The following is a 22,826-nucleotide window of genomic DNA, read 5'->3' on the forward strand; positions in this document are numbered from 1 at the left end:
AGATTCTTGCTCCGCGCGAGCTTTTGGGCGCACCTCCAGCCAGGCTCATGCCTTTCCTGCACAGACTTCCTTCACAAATCCGTTGTAAAATTTGAGAACATTTCAGTGATAGCCAACTATGTTGCCGTATGTTCCCAGCTGATTTATATTCTTTTACTGGCACTGCAATCAAACTCTGACTTCATGAATCCCGTTACATGTTCTAAACTGGCAAATTTAGAAAAAAAAAGCGATACGAAGTTTTTTTATTGTATTTCAAATTACAAAGACGGAGGATGTGCAGTTTGCATTGAAAGCGCTTCCCACAGTATTGCAATTTTAATAGGATTATCCCTGGCTTCCTTATTCCTGAATGAGCGACTGCTCCTGATATTTGGATATCCCTGTTCGGTATTGCTGTTTCACTAATTCGCATGGAATAAAACATGATTTCTCAAAATGATGTAAGCCTGAAGGCTGGGGCGATTTCTTCACATATCGCTCCCACTCGCTCAGTCAGCTTGTGAGTTGGTAGAGGAATCGCTCTATCAGTCATATCGCGCCCACTGCATTGGGATTAATGACACGGACCTAAATGTAATTGGAATCCGATATATAAAAAAACCTATCACATAACCTCGGAAAGATGCCGGCTCCCGTTAGCTGATGTTTGCGCTGTTTGAGAAAGTTAAGCGAAATGGGCAGAGAAATGACTTTATATAGCCTTCCAGCAGAAGGGGGCGAGGCCAGAGCATATTTACTGAAAAAAAAGACAAGTATATTAGACAGAGCCCGATGCTGCCTTGTGGAGATTGTATTCGCCAGGCTCACGTCATTTGATCTGCTCAGCGCTGTTCTCCTCAGTCATATCGCCCTCAAGAGTGCGAACAACCTCAGCGCCGCTGCTCTGCGAGAAAGCCCCGCGTTCCTGTCCGTTCCCCAGCTCGACAGACGCTTCACACCTCCCTCCGCTCGTTGGACGGAAAAGCGGCTGCAATTAACCTGAAGCCATCGAGCGGTGAGCAGCAATGCCTGGCGAAGCTCCGAGGAGGGTTACCACCACAGCGTGAGACCGAGCAAGGCCAGCATTCTCCCGCAAGTGGCCAGCTCTCGCTGGAGAGAGTTTGGATTGCAATACGAACTGCGGGGGAAAAGTCTGAAGAATATTTTATCTTGATTTTGTTTTAAGTATAAAGGGAAATGGCACTAAACCAAATCTGATATTAAAAAAAATTGAAAGGCTTATTAAGCTCGTCGTTTTAAAAAAAAAGTAATGATATAACCTTTCAGTTAGACTATTCATCTAACCTTTCTTTTTAATTCTGTGATTTAAAGATCTAAATGAACGGCAATCAGATAGCTAGAAAATTATTTCGGAAAGAATTACCCGAGTAAAATATTGGCATTTGTTCAGATTGTTGAGCAGTGGATGGCTGTGAAGGTGTTAAATGTGACAGTTATTGACTGGAGACGGCAGAGCAGATGTTGACGGGACCTGGTCTGGGGCTATCCAAGGCGTTTCTAGTTAAAAAGGTGAAACCCCAGCACTCCGAGTTCTATGAGGAGGCTTCCAACACACTTGGCTGCAAGATGTTACTTACAACTCGGGCCAGTCATTCCGGGACCCTACCTCAGATCTGTAGACACGCTGTAGCACTATAGATCTGGTAAGGCTGCCTCCACTGTTTTTTTTATTGCTGCATTCACATCGATAACCAGAACTTGATTTTGAGGAGCCGAGGATATCCCGGAGATTCTCCCAAGTGAGCTCCGAGTCACTGCTGTAGCTGCTTTTAGGAGACATCACCCGCAGGTTACTATGCAATTTCGACTGATTTCTGTGGTTCTAATTTTATTAAACTGTATGGAATACATTGGCAGCCAAAACGCCTCAAGAGGAAGGCGGCACAGACGAAGTAAGTTTGATTTTCTTAAAAATGATGTTACACCTGTTTACATTTCCAAATACCGGTACATTTTTGTTTCCTCCCCCCCCCCCCCCCCACCCCCCACCCCCCGTTGTGGCTGCAGTAAAGTTGGCGGGGAGGGGGTTGGTGTGGAGGGGGAGAGTGGGTTGATGTGGAGGGGGCGAGTGGGTTGGTGTGAAGGGGAGAGTGGGTTGGTGTGGAGGGGGAGAGTGGGTTGGTGTGAAGGGGGAGAGTGGGTTGGTGTGAAGGGGAGAGTGGGTTGGTGTGAAGGGGAGAATGGGTTGGTCTGGAGGGGGAGAGTGGGTTGGTGTGAAGGGGGAGAGTGGGTTGGTGTGAAGGGGAGAGTGGGTTGGTTTGGAGGGGGAGAGTGGGTTGGTGTGAAGGGGGAGAGTGGGTTGGTGTGAAGGGGAGAGTGGGTTGGTGTGAAGGGGAGAATGGGTTGGTCTGGAGGGGGAGAGTGGGTTGGTGTGAAGGGGAGAATGGGTTGGTCTGGAGGGGGAGAGTGGGTTGGTGTGAATGGGGAGAGTGGGTTGGTTTGGAGGGGAGAGTGGGTTGGTGTGAAGGGGAGAGTGGGTTGGTGTGAAGGGGAGAGTGGGTTGGTGTGAAGGGGAGAATGGGTTTGTCTGGAGGGGGAGAGTAGGTTGGTGTGAAGGGGGAGAGTGGGTTGGTGTGAAGGGGGAGAGTGGGTTGGTCTGGAGGGGGAGAATGGGTTGGTCTGGAGGGGGAGAGTGGGTTGGTGTGAAGGGGGAGAGTGGGTTGGTGTGAAGGGGAGAATGGGTTGGTCTGGAGGGGGAGAGTGGGTTGGTGTGAAGGGGGAGAGTGGGTTGGTCTGGAGGGGGAGAGTGGGTTGGTGTGAAGGGGGAGAGTGGGTTGGTGTGAAGGGGGAGAATGGGTTGGTCTGGAGGGGGAGAGTAGGTTGGTGTGAAGGGGGAGAGTGGGTTGGTGTGAAGGGGGAGATTGGGTTGGAGTGAAGGGGAGAGTGGGTTGGTGTGAAGGGGGAGAGTGGGTTGGTCTGGAGGGGGAGATTGGGTTGGTGTGAAGGGGGAGAGTGGGTTGGTGTGAAGGGGGAGAGTGGGTTGGTCTGGAGGGGGAGAGTGGGTTGGTGTGAAGGGGGAGATTGGGTTGGAGTGAAGGGGAGATTGGGTTGGAGTGAAGGGGGAGAGTGGGTTGGTCTGGAGGGGGAGAGTGGGTTGGTGTGAAGGGGGAGAGTGGGTTGGTGTGAAGGGGGAGAGTGGGTTGGTGTGAAGGGGGAGATTGGGTTGGAGTGGAGGGGGAGAGTGGGTTGGTGTGAAGGGGGAGAGTGGATTGGTGAAGGGGGAGAGTGGGTTTGTGTAGCGGGTGAGAGTGGGTAGGTGTGGAGGGGGAGAGTGGGTTGGTATGGAGGGGGAGAGTGGACTTCAGTTAACTTTTCTGTCAGTCGGCCCCTCAAACCGATGCTTGAAGGTAGTCTTGGCCTTAATAAGAGGGAAGCAGTGATCTACAAGATCAGCCTCGGTGCCTGGTTGCCGCTGTCTAATCTCGGACATTTGCTGAGTTTAGTGAAGCGTTATAACAAGCACAAGAAAAACTTTATCCCGGAGGAAGGGGAGTTGCTGTAATTTCAATAGGCGGCTATCCGCTAGTCTCGTCCAGGTCGCTTTTAACACTGGGAAGACAGTGAGCCGCTGTCAAGGCTGGGTCAGAGTCTGTTTCTTTGCTGCTTGTAAGAACTTAGATTTAAAAATATTAAGCAAAGAATAGCAGAAATTCAATCGCTGAAGGAGGCGAAGTCCTGTGCGTGTGTTTGCCTTCTTATCTTTTATTAACTAAAGAGAGCAGGATATTTTGGGTCTCCGCGGAAGGGGAGAGACTGACTAACGTGCCGGCATACCTATGCATGGGGGAGCATTGCTGGTTAAAGGACAATACACTTCGCCATCAGCATCTATTCTCACCCGCCAGTGTTTTGAAAAATGTGTAGGTCAAGGGTACGGGTAATCAGGTCACCAAAGGGAGGTCAGTAAGTGCATATTCCTCTATCGGATGGTGCTGTGCAGCTGAGAGCGCTTTTGTACTTGACACTTTGCTTATCGCCCAGAGATCGCGCTGCTAATGTACTGCTTCAGTTCGGCTGCAGAAGTATTCCAGTACTTCGCCTCTTTGGTCAACTCCATGTAATCTGAAACTTACTGACAGACGTTCCTCGTAGCTCTCACTCCTTAGCGCCATGTAGGAACTGAAATAAGAGATCACATATGCATTGCCATAAAGATACTAGGAAGTGCTGGGTATGTTTATTTTCTTCCAGATAAATAACCATCACACGCCATCCCTAAGATACCAGTTAAACTTCAGCACAATGCGCGTTCAATGAGATAAGAAAAAGCGACAGATTTTGGGGATGATTAATGAATTTTAAGGAAGATTTAATATATTTATATGGCTCGATGGTTAGCACTGATGCCTCACAGCGCACCCGGGTTCGATTCTAGCCTCGGGCGACTGAATGTGTGAAGTTTGCCCATTCTCCCGGTGTTTGTGTGGATCTCCTGCGGGTGCTCCGGTTTCCTCCCACAAAGATGTGCAGGCCATGCTACATTGCCCAGAATGTTCAGGGATGCGTAGGTTAGGTGCATTAGTCAGGGGTAAAATAAGGTAGGGTGGGTTATTCTTCGGAGGGTGGGTGTGGGCTGGTTGGGCCGAATGGCCTGTTTCCCCACTGTAGGGATTCTATGAAATATGAAATGCGTTTAAAATACTCTACAAATGAATGTGTATCTTTACGGGCCCCTGATGTTTGCAGATGTCCAAAAAACATCAAGTGTGTGATATTCATACCAAACCTTATTGAAGTGTAAGGACAAAGACGGTTCCTTCACAATTCAGTCCACACCAGCCATCAAAGCCTGGCTGAGAGCGTCCTTATGAAAGTTTTCCATCTCCTGCATGCTCCGATGAAGACTCATCTGGACTCGAAGCCTTAGTTTCCCCTCTCTCCATGGATGCTGTCTGACCCGCTGTGATCTCCAGTATTTGTTATTTTCAGTACAGATTCCAGCATCTGCAGTAATTTGCTGCTACATTATGATTATGCCCACCCCACTTTCGCCGGGGAAAAAAATAGCGTCCTTGAGGACGTAAGGAAAGAGAATTGTAAGACAACCCGAGTTTAAAGGATGAAGCGATCTATAGGGTTCAGCCCTGCCCCATACCCACACATTGATTTTAAGTTAAAAACATAATCCATCCAGTATACCCTCAATGGCTGGATTCCACGCCACTGATCCTTTTTGTGGTTTGCAAGTCACTGCTTCGAGAATCGTGGAAACAATAATGCTTGTCACCAGATAGCTTAACCTGGTGAAATTCTCGCTTCGGAGTCCCAGTAGCCCTCCCAAAACGCTCCAAGCCAAGGCACTCGCTGCCAGATCACCTCGATATCTTCTGTTTTCGGCTGAACCAGTTTCAATTTGGGTAACTGAGAAAAAAACAAGGCGCCCCAGCGCTGAGAGAAGCTCTTGAAAGCATTGATCGCACCATTTCTAACCCTGGAACTTGAGAGCCTGGAATGAGGAAGGAAGAAAGTCATTCTACAGCTTTTCAAGTCCCGACACAGAATTAGCCGGCGAGTAGGAAATGGGGGATTGCGTTTGGAGTTGGATGGGACGCGCTGTTGTGGGAAAGTGACAAGAGTCCTCTCAGCGTGGGAGCAGGAACTCAGCGCAGGGACCAAACACTGAACCATCAGTAAGTTACAAAATGAGAGGGGACTCAGAACGAGCAACAAGTCGAGAGTCTTGCTCGATTACTGGCACCAAACCAGAAATTGTTGGAAAAGCTCAGCAGGTCTGGCAGCATCCGTGGAGAGAAATCAGAGTTAATGTTTCAGGTCCACGTTCAGAATACAAGAAGATGGCACTTTGGCCAAAAACCTTTTAAACCACCGTACGTTTGGGAATCCGGGCTTCTTAATTATTTTTTGCATTTTACGTAAGCCCCAATGAAACTTTTGGTTGGAGCTTTCGAGGTGAAAGGGCGCATTTTGTTTCCTGCCATTTCTTCATCCGCCTCGGTAACATGGTGTGAATCAAACTCCTGTCTGTGCACTACAGTGGAACCGGCATTTACAACGGGATCCGCGCCTGGTGGACGGGGCCAGGCTCTCTAACATATTACTGAGTTCCAGTATTCCCCGCCAGATGCTTTCCAACTGCTGCTAACTGGGGAGTCTCCGGGAAAATTCCGACCCAGAGTAAAATATCCGCTAACACCGCAGATTCGTTAGACTAAAAACTCGGTTGGGAAGACCTCCACCTTTTGATCAGCGTGGAATCTCATTATATAGATCTATATATAACAAGCCTTTCAAATGAACACCTATTGCGACATCTTGTGTTGTAAAATATTATTTCTAAGTCTACTTACGCCACTGCTGAAAGCAGAGTTTATTGTCTACCGCAAGTGCTATTTTAATAACTCCCGAGTTAGAGTGTTAGAAAAGAATTAGTTTATGGTAATTATGTTGAAGGCAGTGTGACAACAACTGCATTTTTTGCTTACAGCACTCTGTAATAATCCCACCTGACGGGACGTTGCAACTTGGGGATGAGGGCCGGAAAAGCTTGCAGATGTTAGTGCAAATAATGCTTTGTTTCCAATGCAGCTAATCTTGATCGCATTACAGGCTTAGCTACAATGCCAACATTTTCAAGAAATTTTGAAAATGCAGACATATCCTGACCATTCGACAGCCAGTTTAATGTAATACGTAGACACTTTTGAAACTGAATATTAATTTATAAACGATTTGGGAGTCAGATGTTGGATTCCATCTCTTCTTACTTCTAGATAGCGTGGTCCTGTTGTCGTCGTGCTTTCTTGCTGGTGTTTTTGCGAGTGTTGCATGTTACTGTGTAAGATAAGGCAGCCGACGCCGCTAATAAATAAGTTAACGTTAAAGCTGTGCGGAGAGAGGCTAGTCTCAAAGGGTTTATCTGTTCAGGTAACGACACAGAAGAAAGAACTCGCGCCTCCCTTGTTTTTTAAAAAAGAAAATTGGGTTTATTTTCTAAACCAACTTGAAACAGGATTAAAAAGAACGTGCTGGATAATTTGAACGCAGTTAGCTCCAGGCATCTTCTCCCGGCAGCTGGAGAGGGCGGGGGACAAACTCCGTGACAATCTCTCGATCTAATCAGACGTGTTTACTGGCGGGAGATCGCTCACCACAAACCGGTCTGCGCTCGGTATGATTTCGATTGAAGATTCGGGGACATTTGCGGGATTCTTTGAGAAAACGATTAATGACGAAATTAATGCAACAAAAAAAAGCCCCCGCCGAACGGACTGAGTTGTGACAACAGTTTGGATGTTAGCATAGCTATTTAATGACTTTATCAGAGTTGAATTGGATCAGGATTTCCCCCAGTCCATGGCAACATTAATGAATGTTGTAGATTAAGTTTTGGCAGAAGTGTTGGTGAATGTGAATAAAATGACCGTACAGGCTCCTGGATGATGGCATTCAACAGAGATTAGCCGGTGGGCAAATATTTTTTTTTAAATCCTCAATGACCGAAAACCGTGTCGAGAGGAAATCGTTTGCAATCCCATTGGATTTCCCCGATACCGAGACGATGAGAGGACACATTAACGTCACAGCGGAGCTTCCATTATCTTCAAAGCACCGCGAAGTGAGAGAGAGTTACAGAGAACTCCCAGTCCGTGAAGGTGTGCCCCAACAGGAAAACCAACAACTCGGTTTAAAAAAAACAATCGGAGATTTGGCTGTACCATCAGATGACTCTATATGAGTGTGTGGGAGGAGCCGATTGTAAATGTTGAACGAATTGAAAAGCGAAGAACGAAACCAGTCTGAAAACCTTGTGAAATGATGTCTTTTGAAACTCGAACCTTTGTCAGGATTGGTGCCGCAACTGGTGATCCAGTTAAAAATGACTCGTGGTGACTGCTGTATGAAGAAGGCTTACCTGTGGGGTTTCAGAACGGCTCATGTAGCCCTAGATGTAACAGCCCATTTTACAAACTCGGGAAGGTGGAAACTAACTTTCAGAATGTTTTTTTCTGCAGCGGATGTCGTGGTTGGGCCTGTCCTTAGTGACTCTAATGTTCTTTGGTTACAATGACGAACAGCCCTAATGTTTGGAAATCACTCCCCAGAGTCCAGTTCGCGATGGGAACACATTTGAGTTTTTTGCAATTGAGCGCTGATGGCAGACCAGTGATAGAAGTCCTGTAACAAAAATAAATCGAGCCAAATTTATTTGATTCTAAAAGGTTTAGTCGACAATTACTCAGTCGACTGTTATTAACCCATAGCCAACAAGAGCACTGTCAGGATATCATGAATCTGTGGATTAATAAACATGGTGACAATGTCGAAAGCTCCAGTCAGTGTCTGTAGGATACCTCTATGTCAGTTCCGTGCATCCGGTTTGATCATTTTTACAGAATCATTATACATATGTAATACTGTTCGACCCATTCGTTTGAAAGGCCTGTTGTTTTTAGTTTAGCATAGAGTGGGATTGTTTCATATGTTTAGCCTTGTTAACAGTTCAGATGACATTACTTAAAATTCAGACATGAGTAAAATATTAATTGCTATTCGTGGTTCAGCGTAAAATTATGACTCATCACTTTCCCTTTCCCAAATAAATTTTCGCGTGGGAAATGTTAGTCTTTTCAAAACCCAGCGGTTGCTATACGTTGCGTTGTTGCCTGTTTGTGCAGCGTTATGACCCACTTATTGCTTCCAATGACACTCTGGGCGATAAAAGTGATTTATAGCGTTCCCCTTGGAGCCCCAGAGATGGCGGGGTCCAAACATAACAACAGCTCCTATTACAAAAACAACATTGGAGATTGTTTTTCTGCACGGGCAGGATAGTGTCGTTTTCTGGTTCTGCGGCTTAAGTCGACAGGAAGGGATGGGAATTCTTTTATTTGCTATTTTTCAATGACTAACCTGCAGAAATCAATATCGGAATGTTTGAGAGTGCAAGAGAGGCACATGAGGATAATTTTCATTCTTACAGGTTGGTTCTGGTGCAATAAACCTTTGGTAACAGACTGGAAGATAAATATTTGTCCTCATTAACAATCCAAGTCTGGTTGGTGGCTTGAACCACTGCAGCGGGTGTAAGAACCAGACTGCTTCCAGTTTTAAGATGAACCCATGAAAAGTGTAACTCTTTCATCAGCCACAGACAACTGAATTCTGGAGATCAAGCTCCCAAAGATTTTTAAAAAAGGGAACTCTAACCTCACTCATTCTCATTCCTTATACTGTCGGATTGCTTTAACCCAGGTGAATCTCAGATCTTCACTTTCAGCACATCGTTCTTCCCAGGCTCACAGTAAAGCAAGACATGATCAGAGTTTTCCCCAGTTTATGCGCACTTAAATACCCGGGGATTATGAGCAACATGTTTTTAAGATGTGATTTGTGGTCCCTGTAGTGAAAGCACGTGGTGGGTCAAGTTGTAACAGTTCAGCTGCTTTCCTCTGCACCTCGTTTGAGACTGGGCGGTTTGAGTTGACTGTGAGTGCACAGTCATGAAGCCACAATGATACCGCGCTCCTTTTGGGATCGCTCAAACAGCAACAGCACGTCCCTGTGCGGAGCGTTCTCCTGCCGAGGGGATGCTGCCTCTGCGCTCTTTTAACACATAAATGCTGAACGAAAATGGTGAGAGGTGGGCAGCACCACAATCGGCCCTTTAAATGCACTGCAAGTTAACACACTGGTACACCCGCACAGACTCCTGCAAAGCTGCCTCTGGTCTGGGGCGAAAGTTAGTTCTGAGTTGATCGGAAACAATCGACGGCCCCTCCTCCTCAGCCTGGGACCTGCCTAAACCTCATGAAGAAACACTGACCGAAGTTTAGTACCCATCTTTTGGTCTGCAGCAGATAAATGGGCGTACGTTTCTCACATTTCACCTCCGTTAGCTCTTCATTCAATACAAAGGTGGCAGTCTAACTGCAAAGTGGATCCAGAGCTGGAGCCCACAGCGTGAGACCTCTGCAGGAGGCCACTGCATATTGCCTGAGCTGAGCACTTGGCAACGACGGACTCTGTTGTGAATCCAGGCCAAAACAAAAGTGCTCAGGCAGTTGGCCGAATACCCTGGACAGCTGGAAGATTCGTACTCATGTAGTCCGATGGCTGGTCTCTAATTCACAAAAAAACAATGACTTCACATTAAAAGGCAGCCCGGGAAGCAAAGGTTTGTGTGTGGGAGAGAACTCTTTGCGATCGACACTATTATAAGAATACAGTACAATACGACAGTTTATTTTGATGCCAGTTCTCTCACCGTTGACAGATCTCTGAGCTACCTGAAGTGCTGTTCAGATGACAGGGTATTGGCCGTGCAGAAATCCTTTTGTGGTATCAGTTTGTGGAATGTGATGATCAGCCATTCAAATATGATAGGAAGTGACCCTTTTCCTAATTTCCCTTCCATTTCCCCAGCGAGTTATTTTGCGAATTGCTTCATGCCCAGTTTCTTTACACTTACATTCAAGCTTTTTCCAAAACTCCATATCAGTTCAACAATTTAGTTTTCTTCCCCAAACCACCTTGTCTTTACCATGGATGCCCAGTCTCTGGACCCTGACACCCCTCACCGTCTGGCACAGAGTCCTTGTTTCTTAAACAGAGATGCAAGCCACTATTGTTTCTGCTCCCTCCACTGCCTGACGCAACTTGTTTTCTTTACTGAACAAAGTTTCCTTTAACTTGACTCACTTCTTTCAAATGAAAGGGAATCCTGATGGGCCCCAATTACACGTCTTCCTGTAAGATGTGTAGAACATTCCTTGTTCCAGTCCAACTCATTCCCATTCTCCGAAGTGGTTTTCTGATGCATTGATGACCTGTCCTTGGAATTGGAGAAAAATATCAATTTTGTTTGTAACCTTCACCCTTCTCTCACCTTCACATAGTCCATTTCTAATAGTTCTCTTCATTCCACCTATGAAAATTCACTAACTCACCAACTCACTGACTCCCAGTTATCTCATCTACATTTCCTGACATTTTGCTTCCTGTAAAGATCTCAATTCCATTCTCCTTGTTTGTATGTTTCCACCACATTTGCTTCAATGATTTTACCTTGCACACAACAGTGCTTCTGACGTTCCTGAACTAAGGAGTTTAATGGTCCTCATTAATATCTGACACTTTACCTCCTCCCTCCTCATTGTCCAAGACTAGAGACTCCTTTTGGGTGAACTTACTATTTATTAGTACTTCTGCTAATGTATTGTTTCAATGATTTGTTGTTCAAAATAAAATCTTCTCTACAATGGGGAGACTGAACACAGATTAGGTGACCACTTTGCAGTGGTCTGCTCACTGTGCAAGTGTAATTCCAACTCACCATTGCTTGTCATTTTAAATACATAGTCTTGCTCTCACGCATATCTTTCTGCCCTTTGCTTGTTAGAGGATTGCTGTGAATCTCAATGGAAATTTGAAATAGCACCATCACAATAGTGATAAAATGTGGTCTATTGATTTTTAAATTCCACCATTTGATTTTAATACCATGGACTGAAATGATTTCAAAAGAGGAAAATGCCAACTTGAAATGGCTGCAGTAATCACTTGACTACAGAGCTTATACTTGAAATGTCAATTTTCCTGTTCCTCGGATGCTGCCTGACCTGCTGTGCTTATCCAGTGCCATGCTTTTCAACTCTGATTTCCAGCATTCACAGTCCTCACTTTCTCCTGCTACAGGTCAAGCCAAACTTCATAAGACTATCATTAAACAAGAAGTAGTCTGGACTGAAATTAACATTGTTATCAAAAGAGACTGAAATCAGTCAGGCATGAAAAAACTGTATCATTTGTTTGATCCATACCTATATGAAAATTTTACATGTTGGAGATTTTGAAAAAAAAACTCATCTACAATTATCCAGCTTGAAGACAATAAAACCAGACACAGGAATACACTAATGATCTGTATTTCAAAGAATTACTTTGGCAAAACAAGGGTGATAAATTTGTGACAGGAATTGGAGAAGGTTCTTTCTTCTCTCTCTTGGCTTGCTCAGGAAGGACAAGGCCTGGTGACAAAACAAATTGAAGAAATATCCAAAAATTGATAATTCAAAGATATTCATGTCTGCCATTGATCTAGAACATCCCTAACTAACAACAGTTTCAGTTTGAAACCCAACACCTCAAGAGCACCCTCAGGATTTTAGACTGCATATTATTTTATCCTCTTTTTCGTATTTGACATTAACCCCCTTTTAATTTTGAGTGTGTATGTATCTATGTGCGTGCATGAGTGTGTGTGTGTGTGTATACTTGATGTTAAATTTTTATTTTTCTCAGTACTGGCAAGTAATAAAATAGCTCTTACTCCTTATCGTTTCTGGTGAATTAATTGGGGTGAAGTATAGCTATATGCTAAAACTCATCTAAAACATTTTGTTGCAGTTGACAAAGGAGGTTAAAAAGAGGAGAGCCAGTTCACCCTTTCTCATCTGATTGTAACTCATTTTCATGTAGGCACTTCACTGCATCTGGATTCAACATTCATTTAAACAACTTCAGATTATGAAATGTGTCCTCCATGTTGACTCTTTGCAAAGTGCCAGAGTGTATTCTGTTTTCATGTCTTCATTTTTACATAGACTTTACCATTATTCTGCCACTAACATTAAATCTGTATCTATACTTTTGTTCCTTTACTACAATTATCACCACTCCCTTTGCGTTTTGCTCCATGACATCTTTGTTTTTTTTTCCCCCCTCTTTTACCCTTTAATTTATGCTGGACATTCCCTTTTGTTCTACCTCTCCCTTCCACAATCAACTGCACAAAACCCATTATTGGTTTACTTCCCTTCAATTCTGAAGAAGAGCCATACTGGACTCAAAACATGAACTCTTTCTCTCTCCAATGGTTTTGCAGGCCTGTTGAAATTTTCCCAACCTTTTCCGTTTAAAGATTGACTTTGGGCAACTAACGGCTGAAGATTCTGTGGCCCCAATTTTGAGGTACCAGAGGAAGTCATAGAGGCGGGTACAATTACAACATTTAAAAGGCTGGATGCATATATGATAAGGAAGGGTTTAGAGGGATATAGGCAAAATGTAGGCAAATGGGACAAGTTCAGTTTAGGAAACTTGGTCAGCAAAGATGAAGGGTCTGTTTCCATGCTATATGATTCCATGACTCCTTGTGGACAAACCCGCACTGGGCTACAAGTCAGCACTAAAATAAACAAAATGGAAGACTCGACTCCATTAGGATGGAGGGAATATTCTTTCTGTGGTTTGGGTGTGATTGCAGTTGTTGCCCTGTCCATCGCGCATGTAGCCACCAGCCCTGAGGGAGGCTGCCTGCATTGAGCACATAGAGAGAGCATCTCTATGAGCAAGGCTAAAAAAGTCTGATTGGGATCATAACCAATGTATTTGGCTACCTGATTCTGTTCTATTGACAGCCAACCAAATTCCCAGCCTGCCTTGGGAAACATCAGGAAGTTGCCTGGTCTCCTCCAATTATCTAGCTTCCTCATATGTAATTTCATCATCAAGGGACCAGGCAAATTCAACCCTAAGTATATATTGATAATAAAGCTGAAATATAAACATTGATTTTTGTGGTAATACTTGTGCCACAAGCATAGTTAATATTTAATTGCTGTCTTTTTTTTTAAATGTCCTTTAATGTAGATTTCCATGGTTTCTCTTAAACTATAATACTGAAACATTTGCTAATCAAATGGAGAGTTTGCTGTGCTCCCATGTACAATTTTGAAACTGTCAGATGACACTTCAAGTCAATGCTTATGAGTTTCTGGGGGGAAAACATTATTTTGATTTTAATTTTCACTTCATCTTTGGAAAAATCTTTATATTTTTCATTCAATTTAAAATAACGTTCTGGGTAATGGTCTTGAAGTAACTCATTTTAAAACAAAACCCCGTAAAACACTAAAGACTCCAAAGTACCATGAATGACTTCTTCAATAGGTTAGATGAGTCTTTCAATGCTATAGAGGTGAGAACATCATAACAGGCATGTGCAGTCACAAAATAGTCTGAGATATTTAAATAATTAGAGAGAATTTATGGTGCTGCCACAGAGGTTTGCATAAACAATAATATTTGGATGAATGAGATTCAAAATTTATACTCCAAGCATATTATTTTGTATTATGATTACTATCGCAAATATATATTATATTTAGAGGGTTATATGGTTCATATGTTGTCAAAGTAAAAAGAAAGAACGATCTCTAATATATAAATATATAATGGTTAATGAGTGACTTCAAGACAATATCAATAGTGATGTCTGATTTCTGACCACATATCCTATTCATCAGCAAGAATGCCAAATGTCCACCTCCATAACCGATTGCTGCCCAGCTCCAGTCATCTGCCATGTTGTTGGTATTGCTAGAACGGAATACTACAAGCTCACTAGGTCAGCCCCTCACCTTGCACCCTCCATTAATTGACATCATAAAAATGTCGGCCCATATTTGAAGTCCCATGAAGTCCTGTGAACCCATTATCCCCACGCTCACAGACCTACATTGGCTCTTGGTTCATCAAAGCTTCAATTTTAAATTCTTCGGCTTTCAATCACTCCCGAGTCTCACCCCTCAATAGCTCTATAATGTCCTCCTACAATTCTTTGAGATCACCAATTCCAGCCTCTTGTACATCTCTAACTTTCATTGTCCCATCTTTGGTGGCTGTGAAGTCTTCTGGTTCTCATGGTATAGGTAATTACACTTTTGATTCAAAACGTTGGAACACTATCAGGTATATTGCTTGCATCTTTCAGTGTGGCTGGTGGCTGATAGACTTGATATGTTGTTATTTGACTGTAATGCAGCAGAAAAAATGTGGCAACCCTAATGTAAATTCTAAGAACAACTAGTCCCTTTTTATGAATAACACAATAATATAACAATCTAACCATATTTTTACAAAGCTAAACTCTAGAAATTCTTCCTTCTTCTCTAATACCCTCCCCATTTCCAGGATGCCTTTTTCTTTGATTAAGTAAAACATATTTCTTTAACAAAACTTCTGATTACCTGCTTTATTATATAATATGGCAAAGTACTCATCTTTGATATTGCTGTTCTGAAGCATTTTGACACATGGTTCTATATTAAATATGATATATGAATGCAAGTTCCTGTTGTTGTTCATGGCCTGCATTCAATGCTTGGCAATGAAATCTTAAATGTAAAAATTAAATCAAACATTTACCTATACAATTGGAAGGAAAAAAATAGCAACAGACATGGGAAATCTTAGGCAAAAGTTAGGGCTGCAGATGCTGGAGATCAGAGTCAAGATTAGAGTGGTGTTGGAAAAGCACAGCAGGTCAGGCAGCATCCAAGGAGCAGGAAAATCTTAGATTCAGTGGTAAACAAACGCAACCAATGGAAAGCAGTTAACAACAGCACTAACAGGAAGTTGAACTTTGCAACCAGTACAGTAGAATACAAAGCATGATCATTTTGTACAGAGCTTAAATTGGATTATACCTTGAGAACAGATAATTGTTCTCAAAACCAATGAAATAGATCAAAGCTCTGCTGTCTTACCACATGCAGTTGTGACTGATTATGGACAGTTAAGTAACCAACAGAAGGAGGAGGATCAATAAACATCCCCATTCTCAATGTTGATGGAATCCAACATGTGAGTGCAAAAGCCAAGACAGCAATCATCTTCAGCCAAAATTGGCAAATAGTTATCTCTATCAGCCTGCTTCTATGACACTATCCAAGATACATGACAGTCATCAGCCCATTCAATCCAATCCATGAAACGTTATGAAATTATTAAATGCATTGAATAGAGCAAATACTACAAACCCCAACAACATCAACATTGTAGTATTAAAGATCTCTGCTTCAGAATTAATTGCACCGACAATTACAATGTCAGTGCATGCATGTGCTTGCACTGTTGAGTTTTCTGATGTGGAGTGTGATACACCAAAATGAACCTGAGTTGATTAGGCTAATTGAGGTTCAGCTAACATTTAATTAAAACCATTTAATTACAGGAGATAGGGCTTTACTGTATCTTCCCAAAGGGAGTATGATATACCAAACTGATTACCATAAGTTCCTACATTGATTAAAGCAATGAAAATTTTTTAAAAATTTCTTCATTTTATGGGATGTGGGCATTGGTGGCTAGTGGAGCATTTATTGACCATCCCTAGTTGCCCTTGAGAAAATGTTCCTGAGCTGCCATCTTGAACTGCTGTAGTCCACCTGCTGTGGGTTGACTGACAATGACATTAGGGAGGGAATTCCAGAATTTTGACCCAGCATCAATGAAGGAACATCGATACGTTTCAAAATCAAGATGATGAGTGGCTTGGAGGGAACTTGGAGGTGGTGGTATTCCAAATATCTGTTGCCCTTGTCCTTCTAGATCAAAGTGGTCAGGTTTTGGAAGGTGCTGTCTGAAGAACTTTGTGAATTTCTGAAGTGTATCTAGTACACACAGCTGCCACTGAGCATCGGTAGTGGAGAAAGTGGATGCTTATGGATGCAGTGCCAGCAAAGTAGACTGCTTTGTCCTGGATGGTGTCAAGCTTCTTGAGTATTGTTGGAGTGGCACTCATCCAGGCAAGTGGGGAATATTCCATCACACTGCTAACATGTGCCTTGTAGATGGTGGACAGGCTTTTGGGTGTCAGGAGGTGAGTTACTCGCTGCAGTATTCCTAACCACTGACCTTGCCCTTGTAGCCACTGCAATTGTGTGGTGAGTCCAGTTTAACTATCATAATCCCCAATTAAAAATAATTTTATTAGCACTGTATTAACTATTACTGTACTGCACTTGGAATTTGCCTAGTGCAGAAGTGGTTTAGGGAAGCAAGAATTGAAATATTTTAAAATGATTGAAGTATCGAGGGCTGTGAAGGAAATGCATCATTTGCTCTTTGCAATGGAGAGCTCTTTTCAATCAACATTTGAAGAGAGTGTAGCATACTTGAAGTCTTCTCCAGATGGCCATGGAGAAAAGCTAAGATAGAAGAATATCTGTAACAACAATCTGGGTTTGTAGAGCACTGCTGCTGCTGCGCCAAGCTGATCTTGCTGATACTTATGTAATGAACAGTGCTAATAGTTCTCATATAATGTAAAAGTCAACACCACAACTTCAGTCCAATCCAGGCAAACTAGTGTTAACAAAGAGCTTACTGGATAAATTATTGGCCCATCAGTTTACTCTTAATCTTTTGCAATGTAACTGAAGTAGTATCCATTGTGACAACCCAAGGTATTGGTCACTAATATCAATTTGGGTTTTGCCAGGGTCATCTTGGACCAAACATTGACAGAAGAGCTGAATTCCAGAGGTGAGAGTGACTACCCTTGACATCATGGCAGTATTTAACCCAGTGAGGCATCTAGCAGGACCAACTAAGATCAAAATCAGTGGGAATTAGGAGTCATTGAGTTTTTAACAACACAGACAGAAGCCCTTTGGCCCATCAAATCCATGCTGGTCAACATACGTCAGCTCATCTCCATTTTCAAGCACTTGCCCCCATAGATTGCATGCTGTGGTGTTTCAAGTGTTCATCCAAATAATTCTTAAATATCTTGATGGTTCCTGTTTCTGCCAACATTTTTAGGCAGTAAGTTCCAAATACCCAAAATCCTTTGGGTCAAAAGCAAATCCTCAAAGCTCCTCTACACCTCTTGTACCTTACCTCAAAGCTATGCTGCCTGGTTATTAAACCATTTACTAAGTTTGGGGATGAATAGAGCTCTTCAGTGTCTGGAGTTGTACCTACGACAAAGGAAGATGGGTGTTGGTTTTGGAGGCCAATTATCTCAACCTTAGGACATCCCTTAACTGAATGAGTTTCTCAGGGTAGTATCTTAGCCCTAATTTTGTTTAGTTGCTTCATCAATAACTTTCCCTCCAATGGGAGATCAGAAATTGGATTGTTTGCTGATGATTGAATATTATTCAGATCAGTTTACAACTTTTCAAATTATTGACAGTGTGTGCCTGCATGCACCAAAGCCTGCACAGCATCCAGGCTTGGGCTGATAAATAGCAAGTAACGTACAAGTGGCACATGAGAAGTTAGTGATGAATTATAAATGGTTACCGTGCATGAGTTCCATGAATGAATTAAAAATTTTTAAAAATCGAAATTACAAAAAAAATCAAGTGTTAGAAGCAATAACAAAAATAACATGAAGCTAATATCCACTATTTGAGGTCTATGTTATGAAATAAATAAGAAGAAATTTTGACTTTTCAGCATGTAAGAATCAAAGCATCTTATGGTGATATACAAGATTGTTATGAATATATTTAAGGTAATGTTATTAATAAATTAAAGGTTGTGGGAATTGGTTTAGCTCAGTTGGCAGGATTGTTGGTTTACAGAAGAGTGTTAGTATATTAGTATGAATAGATAATTGGTTACCTAACTGAAGACAAAGAGGTGGGGTAAAAGGGCATTTTAAGGATGGCAACCTGTAACTAGTTAAGTACCACAGGAATCAGTGCTGGATCCACAATTATTTACTATGACTAGGTTGAAGAGAGTGAATGCACTATATTCAAGTTGGCAGATGTCTCAAAAATATAGAAGAAGGCAAATAGTAAGAATGGTACAAAGAGACTGTGAAGAGTTATAGACAGGTTGAGTGAGTGGGCGAAAACATGGCAGATAGAATATAATGTGGGAAAATAAGAGGTTATTCACTTTGGCAGGGAGAATGGGATAGTTGAATATTATTTAAATGGGGAAAGATTACATCAAACAGGGGGCCAACACCTTCAACATATTGTCTAGCTAGCACCATTGTTAACAGCTAACCTGAGAATGCAACTTTTAAGAAAAGGTTTTGTGATTTACACATGAAAGAAGTGAAACTATCACTGTATTCTAACAGATGAAAGGCTCAACAGACAATCAATTTTTCAATGTATAATTTCAGTTACACCACACTGTAAATTTTTGCTATAAATTCTGCGTTATGATCGAGCCCTCCACTATCACCTGATGAAGGAGCATCGCTCCGAAAGCTAGTGTGCTTCCAATTAAACCTGTTGGACTATAACTTGGTGTTGTGTGATTTTTAACATCAAACTGCAGTGTAGAGTCAGTTGGAGGTCTTCATGCATGAATCATAAAAAGTTAGCATCCAAGTTCAGCAGGTAAGAAGAACAGCAAATAGAATGTTGATTTTTATTTCAAATAGGATAGAATGTAAAAATAGGGAGGTTTTGCTAACACTATTCAAGACATTAGTTAGACGACAACTGGCATACTGTGAACAGTTTTAGTCCTTTAAGTAAGAAGAGATGTATTGCCTTTTTAAAAAGTTCAGTGATAGTTCACTTGGTTGATTCCTGGAATGGAGGGACTTTTCTATGAAGTGAGGTTGAATAGGTTGGGGTTGCACTCATTGGAGTTTAGAAGAATGAGAGGATATCTTATTAAAGCAGATCATATTCTTAAGACACCTGACAGGATAGATAACGTGAGGTTGTTTTGCCTTGTAGGAGAGTCTAAGACCAGAGGATATAATATCAGAGTAAGAGAACACCCAGTTAATACACAGATGAGGAGGAATATTTTTCTCTCAGCCAATACTAAATCGGTGGACTTCTATGCCACATAGGCTGTCAAGATTGGGTCTCTAAGTGCATTAAAGTCCAAAATAAAGATATTTTTAATCATTAATGGAATCAAGCATTTTGGGAGAAAGACAGGAAAGTGGAGTTGAGGATTCTTGGATCAGCCACTGAATGGCAGAGCAAACTCAAAGGATTGAATAGCCTGCTCTGCACTTATAACTCTGTCATAGAGTCATTAGTCACAGAGATGTAAAGTATGGAAACAGACCCTTCGGTCCAATTTGGTCCATGCCGATCAGATATCCCAACCTAATCTTGTTCTACCTGCCAGCATTTGGCCCATGTCCCTCTAAACCCTTCATATTCTCACCCAGATGCCTTTTAAATGTTGCAATTGAACCAGCCTCCACCACTTCCTCTGGTGGCTCATTCCATACACGAACAACACTCTGTGTGAAGGAGATGCCGCTTAGGTCCCTTTTACATCTTTCCCCTCTCACCCTAAACCTATGCCCTCTAATTCTGGACTCCCTCACCCCAGGAAAAAACTTTTTCTATTTAACCTAACCATGCTCCTCATGATTTTATAAACCTCTATAAGGTCACTCCTCAACTCCAAAACTCCAGGGAAAAACAGCCCCAGCCTATTCAGCTTCTCCCTACAGCTCAAATCCTCCAACCTTTGCAACATCCTTATAAACCTTTTCTGAACCCTTTCAAGTTTCACAACATCCTTCCAATAGATGGAAGACCAGAATTGCACACATATTCCAAAAGTGGCCTAACCAATGTCCTGTATAGCCGCAACATGACCTCCCAACTTCTAGACTCAATGTTCTGATCAATAAAGGAAAGCATCCCAAATGCCTTCTTCACTATCCTATCTACCTGCAACTCTACTTTCAAGGAACTATGAACCTGCACTCCAAGGTGTCTTTGTTCAGCAACACTCCCTAGGACCTTACCATTAAGTGTGTATGTCCTGCTCTGATATGCCTTTCCAAAATGTAGCACCTCACATGTATCTAAATTAAAATTCTTCTGCCACTCCCCAGCCCATTGGGTCATCTGATCAAGATCCCATTGTACTCTGAGGTAACCTTCTTCGTTGTCCACTGCATCTCTAATTTTGGTGTCATCTGAAAACTTATTAACCAAACCTCCTATGTTCAAATCCAAATCATTTATATAAATGATGAAAAGCAATGGACGTAGCAATGATCCTTGTGACACACCACTGGTCACTGGCCTCCAGTCTGAAAAGCAACCCTCCACCACCACCCTCTGTTTAAAACTATGCTTCTGCAGAGTGGTCAACTCAACAGAAACATGCTTCTTCGCTCTCCAAAAGAGGCATCATTTACAATGGGTTCACCCTGGAAGTTAAATAAAGCTGAATAATGTTTCCAATGTTTGGTGCTTCTCAGTAGCTACCTGATTAAAATTGGACTATTTCCAGGTGAAAACAGACCTTGCCATGTTCTATTGACACCAGTGGGGGCTCCTTTCAGGTTTCCTTATGAAGTACATAGATGGAGTTTTGTGGGATGGGATCAATGAACTTGAAACCATTGTTATAAATAGGCTTGAGCAGAATTCAAAGTTCGTAGTCAGGTTTCGGAAGTGAATTGGATTGGAGGCTGGATCATGTGTTGCTTTGGATCAACAATCTTATTTTAGAAAATGTTAGCCCTATTGCAATTAGTCAAAATTGGGCTCACAAAAATTGCAGCAATTTCCAAATCTGAAATGGAGGACTTGTAAATTTAATTGGACAACTGAATTACCTAAACAAAGGCCGTTGCCAGATGGTGGTCTTAGAGTTCAATATAACTATGAAAAGTCCCAAGCTGAAAATAATGTTATGGTAAGGAAAACATTAACAAATTAAAAATGGAGAATTGTGTTTTGAAATTTCCATCACTGGAAGAAGCCAGAAATATGAAACTTACAGGTAACCATTCTTCCGTAAATTTCTGTATTGGGTTCTCAAGTGCAAGAGGGTTTTCATTTTTCTTTGAGTGGATGTAAATGTTGCCATTTAGCTGAGGTAGATAACATGTTCAGAAGGGATGTAACAAGTATCTCCATGGCATAAAATCTCATTCTCTTGATACTGTAGATCAGAATTATGGAAGAAATTCTAAAAATGGATTGAGCAGCAATGCCCATTGAGTGCGAGATTGATAATAATTTACTATGGGATAATAATAAATCACGTGAATGAAAAAGGACTGAGAATCAATGTTGCAGTTTTAAATCAGATGCTGGAGAATGGAGAAATCCAAACATTCAAATGACTGAATAGCAGGGGCCAGCTATCCAATTCATTTATGAAGAAAGGAATAATCTCTAAAGAAACTATGAGAAATATTGGAAAAAATAATTTTTGGAATGCTAATGTACACTAAAAATGAGGGAATGTAACATGTAGTCTTTCTGTACAAGATGTTATCATTATGCAATTTTACTTTGTTTTTCATTATCATTGCATATATATCCACATATTGTATAATAATTTATTTTAAGAATAAAATGAAGGTGAATGCCTGGATTCTGTCTCGCTAATCCTCAACCTCTGTTGTTTAATACAGGGGGTAACAGGTTAAAACTGGTAAATGATACATTTTGTGATGCTATCAGATTAGTCTTCAAATGATTTAAAGTGCATTTAAGAATGGGTAACAAATGTAATGTCTTCTAAGTCAAAATCATAGAGTTATAGAGATGTACAGCACAGAAACAGACACTTCTGTTTGAGACACTTGTCCATGCTGACCAGATTTCCTAAATTAATCTAGTCCCATTTGCCAGCACTTGCTTATATCCCTTCCTATTCATATACCCATCCAGGTGTCTTTTAAATGTTATAATTGTACCAGACTCCACCACTTCCTCTGGCAGCTCATTCCAAACACGCACCACCCTCTGCATGAAAAGTTGCCTTTTAGATGTCTTTTTAAATCTTTCCCCTCTCACCCAAAGCCAATGCCCTCTAGTTCTTGACTCCCCCACCCCAGGGAAAAGACCTTGTCTATTTATCCTAGCGAGGCTCCACATGATTTTATAAACCTCTGTAAGGTCACCCCACAGCCTCTGACTTTCCAGGGAAAACAGCCCCAGCCTATTCAGCTTCTCCCTATAGCTCAAACCCTCCAACCCTAGCAACATCCTTGCAAAGCCTTTCTGAACCCTCTCAAGTTTCACAACATCCATAGGATTATGGTCACTGGCCCCAAAATGATCCCCCACTGACACATCAATCACCTATCCTGCTTTATTTCC

General features: G+C 42.1%; 1 protein-coding gene across 1 annotated transcript in view; it reads left to right on the plus strand.

Moving 5' to 3' along the window:
* Positions 1-686: 686 nt before the first annotated feature.
* Positions 687-22,826, plus strand: part of rspo3 (R-spondin 3) — a 106,003-nt gene continuing 83,863 nt past the window's right edge. The window contains exon 1 of the mRNA XM_060821212.1: positions 687-1,895. Within this exon, the coding sequence (XP_060677195.1) occupies positions 1,799-1,895 (97 nt within the window). The 5' untranslated portion in view covers positions 687-1,798. The remainder of the gene's footprint in view (positions 1,896-22,826) is intronic.

Source organism: Hemiscyllium ocellatum, chromosome 3 (genome assembly GCF_020745735.1).
Source record: "Hemiscyllium ocellatum isolate sHemOce1 chromosome 3, sHemOce1.pat.X.cur, whole genome shotgun sequence".
NCBI classification, from domain to species: Eukaryota; Metazoa; Chordata; class Chondrichthyes; order Orectolobiformes; family Hemiscylliidae; genus Hemiscyllium; species Hemiscyllium ocellatum.